A 16606-nucleotide genomic window follows, 5' to 3' on the forward strand; every position below is an offset into this window, starting at 1 on the left:
GAAGAACCATAAATTATCCAATTCTTTTGTAAATCATTTTAATGGGATTAGAAGTTTCGGAACAGATTGACTTTTGATGAGTATGATTTACTCACAAAAAAATTGCCCATTCAGAAAGTTTTAACCCATATAAGAAAACAAAAATTGGCCATGGTGTGGGGGCGCCATTGGTAATAATTGGGGTGCCTTTTAACCCTACCCAATGTGAAATTTGAGTTAACTCGGATGAGTCAACTCAAATCAAGCCAAAGTACAAACCCTACTTAGTTTTATTCTGTTTTTAAGATAATCATGTGTGACGTTGGGTTTCATTTTACAAATCGAACTAGTGTTCTTAGTGATTCTGATTTTGTATTTTATTTTAGAGTTGATAATGGCTGCAACGAGGGGTCTGGTGGCTTTGGCGCGTCCAGTGACCTTCGTTACTAGTAACCCTAAAAAGCTGGAGGAAGTTCGCTCCATTTTCGGCCAATCCATACCCTTCCACTCTCTTAAACTCGACCGTAATCTCTCTCTCTCTCTTTCTGTGTGTGTGTGTGTAATAATTTTTCTTATTTGGTTTTTCTCTTGCAGTTCCAGAATTGCAAGGAGAGCCTGAAGAAATCAGCAAAGAAAAAGCTCGATTAGCTGCAATTCAGGTACCTTTTTTTTTATAAGAAAAAACTTTTTAATTACGATTTAAGACTTGTTTTTGTTTAAATTTTGAATTTTTCTTCCATAATTTTTTAAAAGAATGTTTTTTTTTTCCACCCCATTTTCTGGAAGAAAAATGGGCCTGTACTGGTTGAAGATACTTGCCTCTGTTTTAATGCCCTTAAAGGTCTCCCAGGTATCTTTCAAATCATTAATCCCCAATTATATGCTAATATTTGTTTTTTTATTTTTATTTTGTATAATAATCTTTGGGTTCTATTTTAAATGATTGCAATGCAGGACCTTACATGTAAGTACTCTTTCCATCTTGTTCTTCAGTATGAGGCGAAATTCTCTTTTTTGTTTGTTTGTTTGCAATTTATTTATTTTTGGTTCAAGAAGGAAAGAAGCAAGAAATAATAGATTGTTGGTCAATAACTTATTATTTTGTGGCGATACCCAACCCATATAAAACTTGCAGATTATGGTTCCATTTCTTTGTTTCTTACTCACAATTAATCTCCATGTAGACTGTTCTTGAACCCTTTGACCCATAAGTGATTTTTTCCTTTAGAATTTTTTTCTCTAATTTATAGATGTAAGAAGATTTCATTAAAGAATCAAATAATGTACATAGGCCTTAGATGTCGAGAAGAGCTACTAAAGCAATAGAAAAAAGAGAAAAGCAAGCATAACTATTGCTCAAATGTGAAAAGCATGCTTAGCAATTAGGCTAATACCCATTTTGAGGCACACCTCATCTTTTAGCAAGTTGGAGTTGTTTTGTGGATCACGTGTCTTAATGATGTGGAATAGTACCCGTAAATGTGGTCAGTGCTTCAAATGTAACACAAATCATGTTTTATTGGTTCCGTTCTAAAACATTCCATTTTGCTACCATATTCATTATTACCTTTGTTGCTGTTTTTAAAGTTAAACTTTGGCTTAGAAGAGACGGCAACATAACTTAGTCTCACTGTGGAGAATATAACTATTGGGGATACACATGTGATCCAGCTCAAATGAAGTTGTGATCCTACAAAACATGGTGCTAGGGTATTCATCTGAGATGCTTCTATAGGATGCCAATAATTACTATCATTAGATTGAAGGATGAATTTTAGGAGATCTCGTGTTCTATTTTCTCAAAATGCCCCCAAATTTTAGAGAAACAATGTATTAGGCTAATAATTTCCAATTACATGATTCAACAAAATCTTTCATGATCTTCAATATTCTAGTCCCAGATCGGTTGATCATCAAATGAACTGAACTTGAGTCTACTATTCATATCACCCAAGTTCCTTTTCTTCTACTTTTGCTTCTCATACTACTAAGCTTATCATTCATGTTTTTTTTTTTTCTTCCAAAGAATCAAAGTAAGAGGTCTGTTCCCAAGTTACAAATAGAGGATTGGAAGACTACAATTTTTGAGTATATAGGTTAATTTTAACTGTAATTGTGGTTAGTGAAGTTTTTAGCACTCTTTTTTCCTGGAAGAATTTGTAGAGTTCTTTTGGAGATAGCATCCTAGTCTAAATTTCTCCTCTCCATCACTTTTCCTAAATTAATCGTGCATGTTTTATATCATTATCTAGTTCTAGTTGGTTTTCACCATATGACCAGTCAGATGCCCAATTAGTTGTTTTCTTGTCGATGAATTAATTCTATAATAATCATGCCTGAAGTATCCAATGGAACTGAATAAATGGATTCAGTCCTGGTTCTCCTGTAGAATCACAAGCATTGAAAAGTTGCACATTAGCCATACAAATATGATCAGTATATATATGTATTTTCATATCTTCACCACTTTTCAGATACTTGTTAACATGTACTAATGTTTTCATTAATTTGCTGTCTCCAATGGCGACTATTCAACTGGAAATATGAAATAAACCAGCAAGTGGTTTTTGCAGAAGATTGGCCATGAAGGTTGTACTTTGCAATCTCTCTCTATTTTCTTTTTTAATCTTTTTTTTTTTTTTTTTCCGATTCTTTATCATCTGAAAATCTCCAAACTGCTACTTACTCTGATGCTTCCATGTCCCTTTTCAGGTCTGAATAATTTACTGATGGCTTATGAGGACAAATCAGCTTATGCTTTGTGTGTATTTTCCCTAGCTCTTGGGCCAAACGAGGAGCCAGTAACATTTCTTGGAAAAACTCTGGTGTGTTGTTCTAATATGCTTTCTACCCTATAAGAAATATCCGATTTTGTCATTTTAATATTCTGATAAGGAATGCTATTAATCTGTTTGAGCTGTGTGCAATTGACAAACAGCTTAGGTTCAAATTCATTGGCTGGTACTATATTGTTTAAACATAGTAAAACTCATGAAATAAAAAATGACTAATGATAATCTGACGCTCTTTTTTCAGACTCCCCCTGAGCTGGTATTTACATAAATCTTTTTATTGTGTATCCTGAAGCAAAGGGTCTACGGTTCTGAGATGGGGGTGTCTGAAAAAAGAGCGTCAGATTAGCATCTCATAAAAAATACCAAGTTTGGATGAGCTGCAACTTGCGGCATGAAAACCAATCACTTTGTTGGGCTCATGGTTCTTTCCCTATATGTATATGGGTAACACACTTTGATTTGTACCTCTGAAAATGGACCCGTACAAATATGTTGATGACACTAAATATACCTAAATTGATATTAATTCCCTCCTAATTTTGCTTCAAACTGAAGTGGATGCTGACACTTGAAATGCTTTTCTGATGATTTTTGATGGTAGTCTCTGCCCTAGATTCTTAAATAAGCTGTGGCATAGTGACATAGTACTTAACAAATATAACCTTATAATTGTGATCCTCTAGGCCTCTCGACATCCTTGATGTACTCAATTGGTTTGTTTGCACCTTATCTATACATTAAACATTAATGGAAAATCTCTGTGTAATCTTTCCTACTGTCTTCTACTTATCATGAATTGGAACTTCTATCAACCATTTATTCTCTACAATGCTACAATATCAATGGATAAAAGAAGAAATGAAAAGCACGTACCACACAACTTTATAAATTCATTAGTGTTCAAGCTAGTTGTTCTAACATGTTTGTGGCTGTTGTTTTAGGGGAAGATAGTTCCTTCAAGGGGGCCCACTGAGTTTGGATGGGATTCTATCTTTCAACCCGATGGCTCTGAGCAGACGTAAATCATTCTTTCTAATAACATTGGCTACGTTCATTTCTCCCTTCTATGCTTGGTGTCATAAAATCTCAGTTACATTGGGTTTAATGTGTCTTGCAGTTATGCAGAAATGCCCAAGGAAGAAAAGAACAAGATTTCCCACCGTTCTAAGGCTCTTGCCATGGTGAAGTCCCACTTTGCTGAGGTGGTGTATACGTTGGAGACACATCCATCTATCTGACGAGAGAGAATTATATACAGAATATACGCATTGACATGGTGGAACAAAGAGAAACTCGAATTCCTAACCAACATTCAAGCAAGAGATTAAGAAACTGGTGCAATTTTATGTTCAATGGAATTTTGTACTTCCTAAGTTCTATTTTTCCTCTTAATTATTTGAGTACATTGGCAAGTTGGGAATCATTATCAGAAGGAAGTAAATGTAGAAGTAAAGTTGTCAACATCTATTCCTAATATTGGAGAGTGTGATTGTGTATTTTTCTTGATAATCATTTTCCTTCCTAACGCAATTTTCCACTCTGGGAGGTAATGCATTTTTCCATCTCAACCCATTTGAAAATGATCTTTTCACCTCCTAATGTTATTTCTTGCATGTTCATACAGATGCCCAAAGATAAAAATCAACTAACATTGACATGTTCCTAAGAAAAACACTTGCCTTACTTTGTAAGGGGTAGTTGAGCTCAAATGGATTACCAAATTGGCAATCCAACACCACAGCCATCCAGCCCCCCTCACACACACACACAACCAAAAAAATAAAAATAAATCATATATATGAAAGCGTTCGGTGACCCTAGAGAGAGCTAAATATTTTTCAATACACGGGGTAGAATTTCAAAATGGTCTGATTATATATATTTATTTAGATTTATCCAAGGTTTTGAAAATGGATGATTATTGAACTCCCAAATTTAAAATTAAAATTTGACAGTGGAAAGAACTGTTTTTAAGCTATATAATAATAATAATTATTATTATTTAAGTTCATAGAATTTTGTCCTCTACATCCCTGTGGCGTCAAATCATGTTTTTAGACTCCACAAGGTGAGCTCAACGACCCTGAGGATGGAGGAATTTTCTAAGGAATTCATTTCCCTTGAAAATGAATTCTCTACCATCGTTCTGGTTGTTCTGCAAAGCAGCATGACGATCACAAGTGAAGTTTTTTTTCAAGGTCGATGGTTTGGAAGAGTGATGGACAGTGGAGAGTTGTTGTTGTCTGTTACCTTGGAAACCACGCTGCTGACTCCTAATCCTTCCTCTGCCATTTTAGCAGAGATAGTAAATATATTTACTGAAACAAAAGTTGATCAGAATATGTAAGACTGAAAAACTACTTGTTGGTTACTTTCGGTGTTTGAGAAACGACAACCAGATTCAAATGTTTCGAGTCGAGGTTTAAATTAATCTGGAACGCTGCTGCCCATATACTTTCATATTGTTTGTGTTGTGTATGTGGGGATCTCAACCGTAATATTACTATTTGTGCAGATTAATGCTTATATTTCTTAATTACTGGGTGTTTTACAGCATACCAATCGACATTTTAAAACAGTATTATTCTTATTATTATTTTAAAAAGGAGGGATTGTCTACTTAATTTCCCGTTACAAAATAATTAGCTCGACATTGAGAAGATTTCGGAGGTACTATGAAATGGAAGGCTGGACATTGAGAAGATTCGAAACAATATCAAAATTTTAGCTTGAGAAAAGATCATATAATATCATGTCCGTATATCAAAATTTCTTCACAATTGAATCTGTCAACAAATCAAAAAGTAAAAAAAAAAAAAAAAAAAAACCAAACAAAAAAGAAGCTATAATAAATAAAACTGAATTCTACAAATAAAGAATATATATATATATAAATACTGAAAGAGATTGGTTTGAGAATTGTAATTTTTTTCATCAATTTATTTGATAAATTTCTATGTTATGTAGAGAAGTGGTCCTAATTACACCTAGAATATATGTTTGCGAAACACAAATATATCGTACCGTGTTTGCAATACTATCGTGCATCTTAATTTCTAACCAATCATCGTACCGTACCTTCAATTATAAATAAAAAATAAATCAAATCATTCAAACATACCTTACACTCTATCATAGTCAAAATGGTGAGAGTTATTCCTTATTGGAGAATGAAAAGTAATCGATGCTTTTATTCTTTCTATTGATGATGCATTTATACAAACTAAATCCCTTGATAATAAGGATGGATACGACGAATAAGCAAATCAAATTTGGTTCACAACTGATTCGGATCAGATTTGGTCAAAATTACACTCGAATAAAATACTAGATTCCATTCTCCAATACTCCCTCTTAAGTTGGAGCGTGAATGTCAAGAATACCCAACTTGGATGTAAGATAAAGAAATTGATCCTTGCCAAGAGCTTTAGTGAATGTATCAGCCCTTTGATTATTCGTCGAAACATAAGGATTATGTATTTGACCTTGTTCGATTTTATCACAAACCAAGTGACAATCTAATTCAATGTGTTTTGTTTTCTCATGAAACAGCAGATTAGAAGCAATGTGAAAGGCAGCTTGATTGTCACAACTCACAATATAACGTCATTGGGGATGAATGAAAGATGCCAAAGTCGGCTAAAAGAAATTTTAGCAACAACCATTGAGTGGTATTCAGCTTTTGCCAAAGAGCTAGAAGCAGTCGTTTGCCTTTTGGTCTTCTAGCCCAATCAGAATCACAATAGGCAGATAAATGAAGTTTGCTAGTTGATGAAAGTAATATACCTTGACCAGGGGTACCCTTAAGATATCGAAGAACACAAATAGCAACATCTAAGTGCGGTTTGCGTGGTTGGCTCATAAATTGACTCAAAATGTGCACATCAAAAATAATTTCAAGCCTAGTGATGGTCAAGTAGATTAATCTACCAATCAATCAACGATAAGATGTTGCAACTTGAAGAAGAGGACCATCAGTATTGTTAAGCCCCAAGTTTTGTTCCATAGGGAATGTAACTGGTTGAGAACCAAGAAAACCCATATCTTGTAAGAATTCAAGGGTATACTTCCTTTGTGAAAGGAAAATGCCTTTGTTGGAATGGACAACCTCTATTCTCAAAAAATATTTAAGAGATTCCAAACCTTTATATTGAGCCGGTGATGTAGAAAGGATTTGAGAGATGAAACAGTAAAATCATCATTGCCAATGATAATAATGTCGTCTACATAGAAGCATGAAAGTTCGAGTTTGGCCTTGAATATGTGTAAACAAAGAATAATCTTCCTTGGATAGCTTATAGTCAACCTCCAAAAGAGTGGAAGAGAATTTAGCAAACCAATTCCTGGAGGCTTGTTTTAAGCCATAAAGAGATTTGTTAAGTTTACAAACGTGATTCTCCCCCTTACGAGAAAATCCAGGTGGAATGTGCATGTATACGTCTTGAACATCGAGTTAGTGTAAGGACCAACCATGGATGAAGCTATGGCAAGAAGACATCGCACAGTCACAAGCTTCGGAACTGGGGCAAAGGTTTCATGATAGTCAAGGCCTTCTTATTGAGTGAATCCCTTGGCAACAAGGTGGGATTTGTAGTGCTAAATATTACCATCAGATTTGTACTTAATTTTATAGACCCATCTACAACCAATGGGGTGCTTGCTAACGGGTAAAATAGTCAAGGTACAAGTATTCACTACGTCAAAAAAGCCTAAATTCTGCACTTATTTAGCGTTAATTTCGACAGCCCAAATCTCACGTTTATATTCACCGGCCCAAAACTAGTAATTAAGCCCACCAAAATAAATCAACAGCCCCAGCCCAATGAACCACCGGTTTTATTTTATTTTATTTTATAAATAAATTAAAATGAAAACTGTTTTGATTTTCTCTTAACAAATCCCTTTCGACTTTGAATTTCTTCTCAATCTCCCTCTTCGATCTACACTCACAAACTCTGAATTTCTTCTCAATCTCCCTCTTCGATCTACACTCACAATGTTTTGAGCATTCGAGCAGACTTTCGAGAAGCATTAGAGAACATTGAACACCGATCAAACCAGATATTCGAGAGGCATTCGAGAACATCGATCGATCAAACCAGAGCTAGCTCAAATCGAAGAACACCTAGCTCTTTTCACTTCATCGATGGAGTTTTGATCTGCTTCAAATCCAGAAATGTTCTTCCTGCCTCGTTTTAGCCTTTTAAAAGGTACATTTTATAATTGTCTCTGTAATTTCAGTTTAATCTAGTTGAAATTCTATTTTAGATGCTTTAATCTAGTTTACCGAACTTGTTTGTGCTAAAATGAACTTTTAATTGTAGAGTTATTAGTGGATTTTTTTGTAAAAACCCTAATTCATTTTTATTTTGAAGGTTGTCATATTCCAAGATGGAAAATATCTTAGTCTTAAGGAAGTTTTTGAGAGTTTGGCCTTGATAGGGTATACCTTTCAATGGTCTCATCGATCAATTTTCTGGAAAAAAAAATCTATTTTTAATGCCTCCCAATGACATTTGCAGATATGACCTGAATGTTGATTTGTTGGATGTGCATGCTGATAAGAATACCAAGTTGAATATGACATGCCGAGTTTACATGGTGTTTGTTAATTATTTATTCTTTATAAGAAATCTCAACTATCCATTTCAGAAATTTGAGTTCTACCACACTCACAGAGTCCAAAACAACTATCTCTTTTTAATTATGTTTTGGGATTATGCAGAATAAGGAGCAAGCATTTAACATCTCTTCATGCTAGAACCTTTTTCATGATTCCTTGATACCAATATATTCTTTTAACATGCAGCCCGCACCTGCTACCTATGATGACATGTTTAAATTGATATTTGATTACATTGATCATCTCTTCTCATTGGTTCGCCCAAGAAAGCTTCTTTATATGGCAATTGGTGAGCTCCATATCAGCTTCTTTGCATTTGCAACTTGCACCAGAATAGGTTTTAGCTTAATTCTAAATTTTGCAGATGGGGTTGCACCAAGGGCTAAAATGAATCAGCAGCGTTCACGGCGATTCAGAGCTGCAAAAGATGCTGCTGAGGCTGTAAGTGTTCTTCCATGTATCTCAAATTTACACCATATATTATAGGTCCATTAGTGACTACATCACATATATCATTGAGTATACTGGTTTCTTTTGTCTATGATAGTTGGAAGGTAATAATAACTCCATCTTGTTCTGCAGTTTCTCTTAAATGTCTTTATTCTGTTTTGTCACCTTGTTTTTGCACCACTTTATATTATTTTCATCAGCTATTATCACAATTTATTCTTTTGTATTTTTCTGACTTTGTTGCTCTATTTGTTGGATGGTTGATTTTCCTTGGACATGATCATTTTTCCTCAACTATACTTGTACCCATGTAGGGTGGCTCACTAAATGTCAAGTAGTCTTGGTTGGTTGGTAGGTATAAGAGAGATCAAAAGTATCAATAGCTCTCACAAAGGGAAGTTAGAAGTGTCCATTCAGTCTGGTTTTAGTTAGGGTGTCATCAGCAAGTCATGGACATCGTACACATTGAGTACATTTCTAATATGGTTCCTCACATTTTTTTTTTCTTTTCTGTCTTCTCATTTGGAAAGGCTATGATTTGATTCTTGGAGACAGGAAGGTTACTGTTTTGTGTGTGTGTGTGTGTGTGATCAATATGTTCTCAAGTCTGTGTGGGTAAAGTCCGAGAGATTAATTATGATATTGGTCGATGTTGAGTGAATTTGGTGTTTATTGGATTTAATTTTTGTAGTAGTAAAAAATAACGTTAAATTTTTTTTCTTTTCTTTTTTTACAGCTGTTCTTATTTCAAGGATGAAGTGATGTCGTTAGACGAGGCTGAGATAGCAATGATGGATTTGTACTTGGAGAGGGCTCAAATAAAAGATGGGCAGAGCATCCTCGATCTGGGGTGCGGGATGGGAGCTTTGACTTTACATATTGCACACAAGTACACAAGTTGTCATGTTACAGCGATTACCAACTCTGTGTCACAGAAAGAGTTCATGGAGGAGAAGTGCAAGTAAGTCTAATTTGGGAAGATGCCACCTTCATTATCATAATTAAGTTGTTTAAAGTCTTGGTATATTGATATCACGACCTAGTGTTAAATACTGTTGTTATTCTAATTGTAATGTGCTGGGACCTTTAAATATGCGAAATCGGTTGATAAAAATATATGTTGGTTAACCGATGTGTTCCATTTCTAGGCGTTCCTTAACCAACAGTAACACCGGTTTTCACTACAATTTTATTTTTCTGATATAGGGGATGACTCTGTTCTGGTTAACAGCAAATCTCCTACTTCAACTCAACTAGATGTGCTGTTCTTTTCATTTGGATTCATGTCGATCGGATCTGTGTGCGACTATCTCAAGCTCTAAATAAAAAATCAAATTAAACGTAAATAATACATGAACGATGTTCCATGACAGGACTTCACTTCGTTATTAGATTACACATGGCTATTGAAGTTCTTGGGTGGTTGATTATCTTCCCCTTTTCTCCTTTATTGCTGCCATTGTTATTAATAATGTGGATATACCTATAGTACTCTGTTATTGTTCTGCTGCATGGGTACTCTATTCCAACAACTTGCATTTTAGTAACTAAGTTGGGTATTAGAAGTCCAACATCATTAGATTAAGTACATTCAAAGTTTTCTATCTAAATGTTGATCACCACTCATTAGATTAAGCACAAGGACTCTATTAGAAGTCAACAGAGTTTCCCACACAAGTGGAAGTGGAGAGTGGATTGGGGATTCAGGAATGGATGCCCAGAAAAGTCTAAATTTCACAGTTGTAAATTTTCTTGTGTCTTCACTCTTCAGCAACAGCAGCAGAAGAAGAAAAGCACCAATCAACAAATTATATTTCTTTGGATTCTCATAATGTTTCCAAATATTTCAGTTGAGTAGTTTTGAAGAATTAAGGATAAATTATTCCTCTACATCCTAACAACTTTTAGACCAACTAATCTTTCAGGATTATATATATATATATATATATATATATGGGAAATGTTCAGCAACAAACATTTTGACAAACATTTTGGCAAAACATTTTTGAAAATATGGGTTACAGGTTTTGGAATGGGCTGATTTTTGGTGAGGATGATCTCTACAGGGAATAGATCATCATCACCAAAAATCAGCCCATTCCAAAACTTCTAACCCATCAAAAATGGTTTACAAAAAATGGACGGTTCACAATTTTTCAACCTGTTAACATGGGGCTAGAAGTTTTGGAATGGGCTGATTTTTGATGAGGATGATCTCCTCACCGTAGAGATCATCCTCACCAAAAATCAGCCCATTCCAAAACCTCTAACCCATGTTTTGAAAAATGTTTTGCCAAAATGTTTGTCAAAATGTTTGTCCCTGAAAGGGACCCTATATATATATATATATATATATATATATATATATATATATATATATATATATATATATATAGATATATATATATTTATTTATATAAATTGTGCTGTTTCTGACTAAGTCTATTACTGGTTATTGACAAACAGGCTAAAGATATCACTGATTTAGGTTCCTTGAAAGAGGCATCAAAAATTTTTGTTCCAGGTAAATTTAATTTTAACCATGCTTTTTCGCTAATCCTATAAAAAAATTATGCTTTTTTATTGAAAAAATTACGCTAATCCTATCAAATGTGCTGTTTGATATGTTTAACTTCTTTATGATAACAAGGGTTTTTAGCATTTTGTTTGCTACCTTTTGCTTTTTCAATTGGTGTAGCTTTTCAATACTTCAAAAAAGTTGTCTTACTTTTTGTTATACTGCAATTGCAGGTGGGGCAACCTTGAACTATGCATGCACCATAAAAATCAAAGAACCTGAAGGTTTCAGGTAATTTACTAACCTCAAGTGGAAGCTAGCATTGCAATTCATGTTGAATCAGACAATTAAGGTCCCCATACTGTTCATTTAGAAAAGATTATTTAGCAAAGCAATTTATGTCTGAGACGCAGAAATTTTATCTTCACCTTATCTAATTAAAGTTACATGAATTGCACTTATCACATAGGCCCTTAGCTTAGGCCATTTTCTTTGATTTTCAGATTCTAAGTTGAATGATCATATATCAAAGAATCATTTTTGTAATATAAGATTATTATGGAATGTGGGATATATGACCACTTTTGTTACTGTGCATCAGTAACATTGGTTGTAGTGCAGGTGGGCATGATATGGAAGAAAAGGCAGCTAAGGCTTATGATTTAGCTGCACTCAAGTACTAGGGTCTGTCAACTCATATAAATTTCCCTGTGAGTTGGTTTAGTTTTCTCATGTAAAGGTTCTTTATTCCTTTTGTAACTATAGAAGATCAACATGATCAAAATCAGCTTTTATATTTATTTAATTTTTCTTTTTATATTCAGCTGAGTACATATGAGAAAGAGCTTGAAGAGATGAAGAACATGACAAGGCAGGAATTTCTAACCAACTTAAGAAGGTATCCTCTCTCTCTCATAATGGACAATTCTTTGTTGGAGTTTGTTACGAGTATGTTGTTTTACTCATGAACTATTTAGATACACATTAATACATGATCTTTATTGTGAAGTGATGCCAGGCAATACCAGGAGGCTTTTTTTCCTTCACTTATCCCTTTAATTAGAATGAAAAAGAGATGTATAGTATTTATATGGAAATAAGTTGGGCGTAAAGGCTTTCGGACTGTTTATTTTATCTATTTTTTCAGATTTTGGACTGTTTAGATGGGTGAATTTTATCTATGAAATCAGCAATCATTATGGTAGCCTAGGTGGTGGTCACTACTCTGCATATGCAAATGTAAGAGACGTAAACCAGAATCTACTTTTATTTGGGATTTGTTGGTGTATGATTGAGAATTTGTAATTTGTTTTATCGAATGTGCAGCTACTTGAAGGGGACAGGTGGTACCATTTTGATGAGTCACGTTTCTCCTATTAGTGGAGGTGAAATCAAGACATCAAGAGCTTATGTGTTGTTCTATCGGAGAGTTAAAGTTGAATCAGATAAAGGAGCGGGTGAACAATCTCAGGTTCATTCTCCAAGCAATTAGAGCAGAGCACTAGATGGGATGATGAGAAGCAACTTCATGACAAGTACTTTGATGAAGTCAAGTTCAGCACTGATGCTTTCCAAGGAACTTGATCCGTTTTCATTTGGGAAAATGAAAACAACAATGCCAAGTTCTATGGGATCATCTTCATGGAGTCAAACAACATAAAACTTTGAGTTGGCCAACTAGAACCAATGTATTTTGAGTGTTTTTCGATCTCCAAAAGTTGAAGGTGAAGATCTAAAATTCTTTCATTTGTGGTACAAGGGGTTCCATTCTTTCATTTCGATGGCGAGAGGTCTTTCAAGTTACTGTAGATCTGAATTCAACGGAGAAAACACTCATTGTACATGATTGAACTTTGTTGTTTTAGGTCCATGCCATCAAGAGTGGATAGTAAAACCTTGTTTTAGGTTTTAGACTTCATTACATTGATGTATGTGAACATGATCTCAGGAATTCTTACAATATGTGATATTAAAATTTTGACTTATATAAGTAATATTTTTTTAAATCTTATTATTCTTTGATACTATGAATTGAATGCTTGAATGCAAATTGGTGTGGATGGGATGTGAATGTTGATATGGATGTGAATGTGTGATTTTTTTCGCAAGTATGGGTTGAAGACAAATGTACAAAAAAGAGTTTTCATTAGTCTTTAAATTAAGTCGACAGTCGTAAATATAGTATTCGACGGCCTAAAGCCGTCGAAATTCTGTTAAAAAAAATTCAAATTCGACACTTTTGGGCCGTCGAATTTAGTAATTCGACGGTTTTTGGCCGTCTAATTTATGAAATTCGACGGTTTTGGGCCGTCAAATTTTGTGTATTTTCATGTAGTGATTATTAGCCTCTAAAGCATTGATTTTTTTAAACAAAGCATCACACCAATGTGGGTCTTTCCTAGTTACTGCAAAGGTAGCAGGTTCTGAGGTAGTGAAGACAAGTGCAACAAAGGATTTATGGGAAGATGAAAGGTTAGAAAAAGAAACAACGGAGTTAAGAGGATAGGGATTACCTTTCCGTGAAGTTGACGATGAGGATGGAGAAGGAAGCACGGCATCACAATGGTAATCATGGAGATATGTAGGTGGGTGTTTTGCCCGGGATGAACGACATGTTGAGGGGACTGTGTTGATGGAAGGGACAATAGTGGGTTCAGTTTTGGTCATGGGTTAGGAATGAGAAATAGGTAAGGGAGGTGAGGTATGTGATGAATGAGAAGAAGAAGTAGGACATATAGTGGGAATGTCTGGGATAGGAAGATGTAGGACAATTGTGGATTAAGTAGATAGTTGAGGGTTAACAACAAATCGGAAGATAGTTTCATGAAATAGAACATCACAACTTGTGAAAAAGGCATGAGCTTCTAAATCATAGACACGATAAGCTTTTTGGTCATATGGAAAATCAAGGAATATGCATGGACGAGATCTAGTATCAAATTTGTGGCGATAATGAATGTGATGAGCATAACAAAGGCAACAAAAAATTCTCAGATGAGGATATGATGGTGGTTTGTGAAATAAAAGTTCATAGGGACTCTTGCCGGCCTTTTAATACGGAACTGGGTAAGCAATTAATCAAGTAGGCAACATGTAGCACAAAATGTCCCCAAAAATTAAGAGGTAAGCTTTCTTGAAAATGAAGAGCTCGAGCTATTTTGAGTCCATGCCGATGTTTGCATTCTGCAACACCATCTTGTTATGGTGTTGCTACACAAGAATGTTGATGAATAACACCATTATCGTGAAAAAAAAATTGAATTTCACGTTGAAAAAATTCAGTTCCATTATCACTTCAAAAAACATTGGAACTGAGCCTTAACCATTATAAAGAAAAAGAAGACTTAAGATGTTTGGTTTCAGATTTATGATTCATAAAATAAACCCATGTAGAACGGGTAAAATCATCAACCAAAGTTAGAAAATATCCAGCACCAAAAATGGAAGGAGTGAAATATGCTCCCCATAAATCACAATGAATAAGTTGAAATGCAATAGTACTAGAAATTGAAGGTAGTCGAGTATTCTTGGCCCGAGGACAAATACTACAATGACTAGGAGTAGAAAATTTCTTGAATCAATGCTAATTAAGGAGCGCAGCTTTGCAGTTGAAGGATGCTCCAAATGCCAATGCCCGAGATTTAGAGGAGGTGTTTGAAAAACTGAAGATGCATGGATGGGTGAAGTTGGTCAGCCACTTCAATGATCTTCTTCGAGAAAAGGTCCTGAAAAATACATTTGTCAGGAAAAAATTTGACTGAGCATTGAAGATTCTTAGTGATTTGGTTAAGAGACATGATGTTATATTGAAAATAAAGGACATAAAAAACATTATGTAAAGTTATTTTATCAAAAAGCATAACAGAACCAGCAGAAGAAATGTTCGCAAAAAGATCAGTAGGAAGCTTGACAAGATTAGAGGAAGTGGAAATAGAAGTAGATGATAAAAGAGATAATAGCTTGCGGACATGTTCTGTTGTGAGTTGAGCGACAATAGAAGAGGTAGAGTCAACATTAGAAGATGAACGAGAAGGTTGCTGTTGCATGTTGTTTGTCTTGGAGGAAGATTGTCTTGAGGGATAACCAATCGACTTTTGCAGCTGTCTTTGGTGTGCCAAAGCTTGTGACAGTAGGAGCATTGTTGGCTGGAACGTGCAGCAGAAAAAATAGTATCTTCTGCCAGTGGGATGATGGTATGGAGCTCGCGTTTTGTTTTCTTCTTGCAGAAGTAGAGCATAAGCTTTATTAATAGAGGGTAAGGGATCCATTAAGAAGATCTGACTTCTAACAGTGGTGAAGGAGTCATTCAAGCCCAAGAGAAATTGCATAAGGTGTTTTTGTCGTTGATATTATGTGAGATTCTTCAGGGCACCACAAGAGCAAGGAGTGAAAGATTGATAAGAGGCAAGCTTGTCCCAAATGTTCTTCATCTTGGTTAAGTAAGCAGAAACATAAATCTGTTATTGTGGAAAAGTAGCAATAAGCTTCTTTAATTGAAATATACGTGGGGCATTTTGCTGGGCATAACGATCTTTAAGATCATTCCAAACTTCACAAGCAGTAGTGCTGTAAACTACACTATTAGGAAGGTCTTTGGTTAAGTCATTCAATAGCCAAGAAAAAGACCATATTATTGCATCTATCCCATAAGGGAGAAGTATGATCAGATTGATTTGGGCGAGGAAGAGAGCTATCAACAAAATCAAATTTGTTTGGGCGCATAAAGCCATATACATAGCTCATGACCAGGTTGCATAATTGTCGCCATTGAGGGGATGTGACACTATATAATTGAAAACATGAAATAGTCAGAAACATTTTATTTAATATTATATTAATGTCAATTATAAATAACCATAAAATTCCATACAAACTAGAGTTTTCTCAAAAGTCCTATCCTGATGACATGTTCCGTATAGGTTTTGGATGATAACCCTTTTGTTAATGGATCTGCAATTATAAGTGTGATTCTGACATTTTCAATTGGCACTAATTATTTTTGGACTTTTTTTCCCACATCAAAGTACTTGACCTCTATGTGTTTCGCATCATTCGAGTACTAGCCATTCTTTGAGAAGAAAATAACTGCAGTGTCATCACAATTTGATGTGCATATCCCACACCTTACTCACCCCTCCTACCTTTTGTGTATCATGTGGCTTTCATTCACATTAAAGTTGATGTGGTACAAGATACGCAATTTATTCCACTTCCTATATGATTCTAAAGGTTTTGTTTAGG

At 34.9% G+C, this 16606-nt stretch overlaps 2 protein-coding genes across 8 annotated transcripts; both read left to right on the forward strand.

Annotated features, from left to right (window-relative positions):
* The first annotated feature begins 288 nt into the window (after positions 1-288).
* LOC147382798 (inosine triphosphate pyrophosphatase-like) lies at positions 289-4283 on the forward strand. 2 transcript variants are annotated; one of them, XM_086427980.1, is made up of 8 exons: positions 289-503; positions 574-638; positions 733-829; positions 934-943; positions 2537-2568; positions 2692-2804; positions 3716-3792; positions 3892-4283. In XM_086427980.1, the coding sequence occupies exons 1-8, from the start codon at positions 374-376 to the stop codon at positions 4010-4012; spliced, it is 645 nt and encodes a 214-aa protein (XP_086284106.1). In that variant the 5' UTR covers positions 289-373; the 3' UTR covers positions 4013-4283. The 2 variants fall into 2 exon arrangements, with proteins under 2 accessions (XP_086284106.1, XP_086284107.1); XM_086427981.1 differs by having other exon boundaries at positions 766-829.
* A 2967-nt stretch (positions 4284-7250) lies between these two features.
* On the forward strand, positions 7251-13387 carry LOC147382799 (pavine N-methyltransferase-like). Of its 6 annotated transcripts, XM_086429059.1 has the most exons (10): positions 7666-7984; positions 8584-8686; positions 8762-8838; positions 9584-9808; positions 11314-11371; positions 11599-11656; positions 11967-12075; positions 12190-12263; positions 12513-12604; positions 12692-13387. In XM_086429059.1, exons 3-5 carry the CDS (start codon positions 8825-8827, stop codon positions 11333-11335), a joined length of 261 nt encoding a protein of 86 aa, XP_086285185.1. In that variant the 5' UTR covers positions 7666-7984; positions 8584-8686; positions 8762-8824; the 3' UTR covers positions 11336-11371; positions 11599-11656; positions 11967-12075; positions 12190-12263; positions 12513-12604; positions 12692-13387. The 6 variants fall into 6 exon arrangements, with proteins under 6 accessions (XP_086285189.1, XP_086285185.1, XP_086285187.1 ...); XM_086429061.1 differs by lacking the exon at positions 7666-7984 and having other exon boundaries at positions 7991-8686; positions 11599-11717; positions 11987-12075; XM_086429058.1 differs by lacking the exon at positions 7666-7984 and having other exon boundaries at positions 7991-8686.
* Positions 13388-16606: the final 3219 nt, after the last annotated feature.

The sequence above is a fragment of the Akebia trifoliata genome, chromosome 16 (genome assembly GCF_017979445.1).
Source record: "Akebia trifoliata isolate Shusen 1 chromosome 16, ASM1797944v1, whole genome shotgun sequence".
In the NCBI taxonomy this organism is placed as follows: domain Eukaryota; kingdom Viridiplantae; phylum Streptophyta; class Magnoliopsida; order Ranunculales; family Lardizabalaceae; genus Akebia; species Akebia trifoliata.

Excerpts from the sequence above, each read along its gene's own strand:
- LOC147382798 (XM_086427980.1), top strand. The coding sequence starts at position 374 with ATGGCTGCAACGAGGGGTCTGGTGGCTTTGGCGCGTCCAGTGACCTTC. Across the intron at positions 504-573 it reads CCACTCTCTTAAACTCGACC|TTCCAGAATTGCAAGGAGAG; the intron begins GTAATCTCTCTC and ends TTTCTCTTGCAG. Across the intron at positions 2,569-2,691 it reads GCAGAAGATTGGCCATGAAG|GTCTGAATAATTTACTGATG; the intron begins GTTGTACTTTGC and ends GTCCCTTTTCAG.
- LOC147382799 (XM_086429059.1), top strand. Across the intron at positions 9,809-11,313 it reads TTCATGGAGGAGAAGTGCAA|GCTAAAGATATCACTGATTT; the intron begins GTAAGTCTAATT and ends ATTGACAAACAG.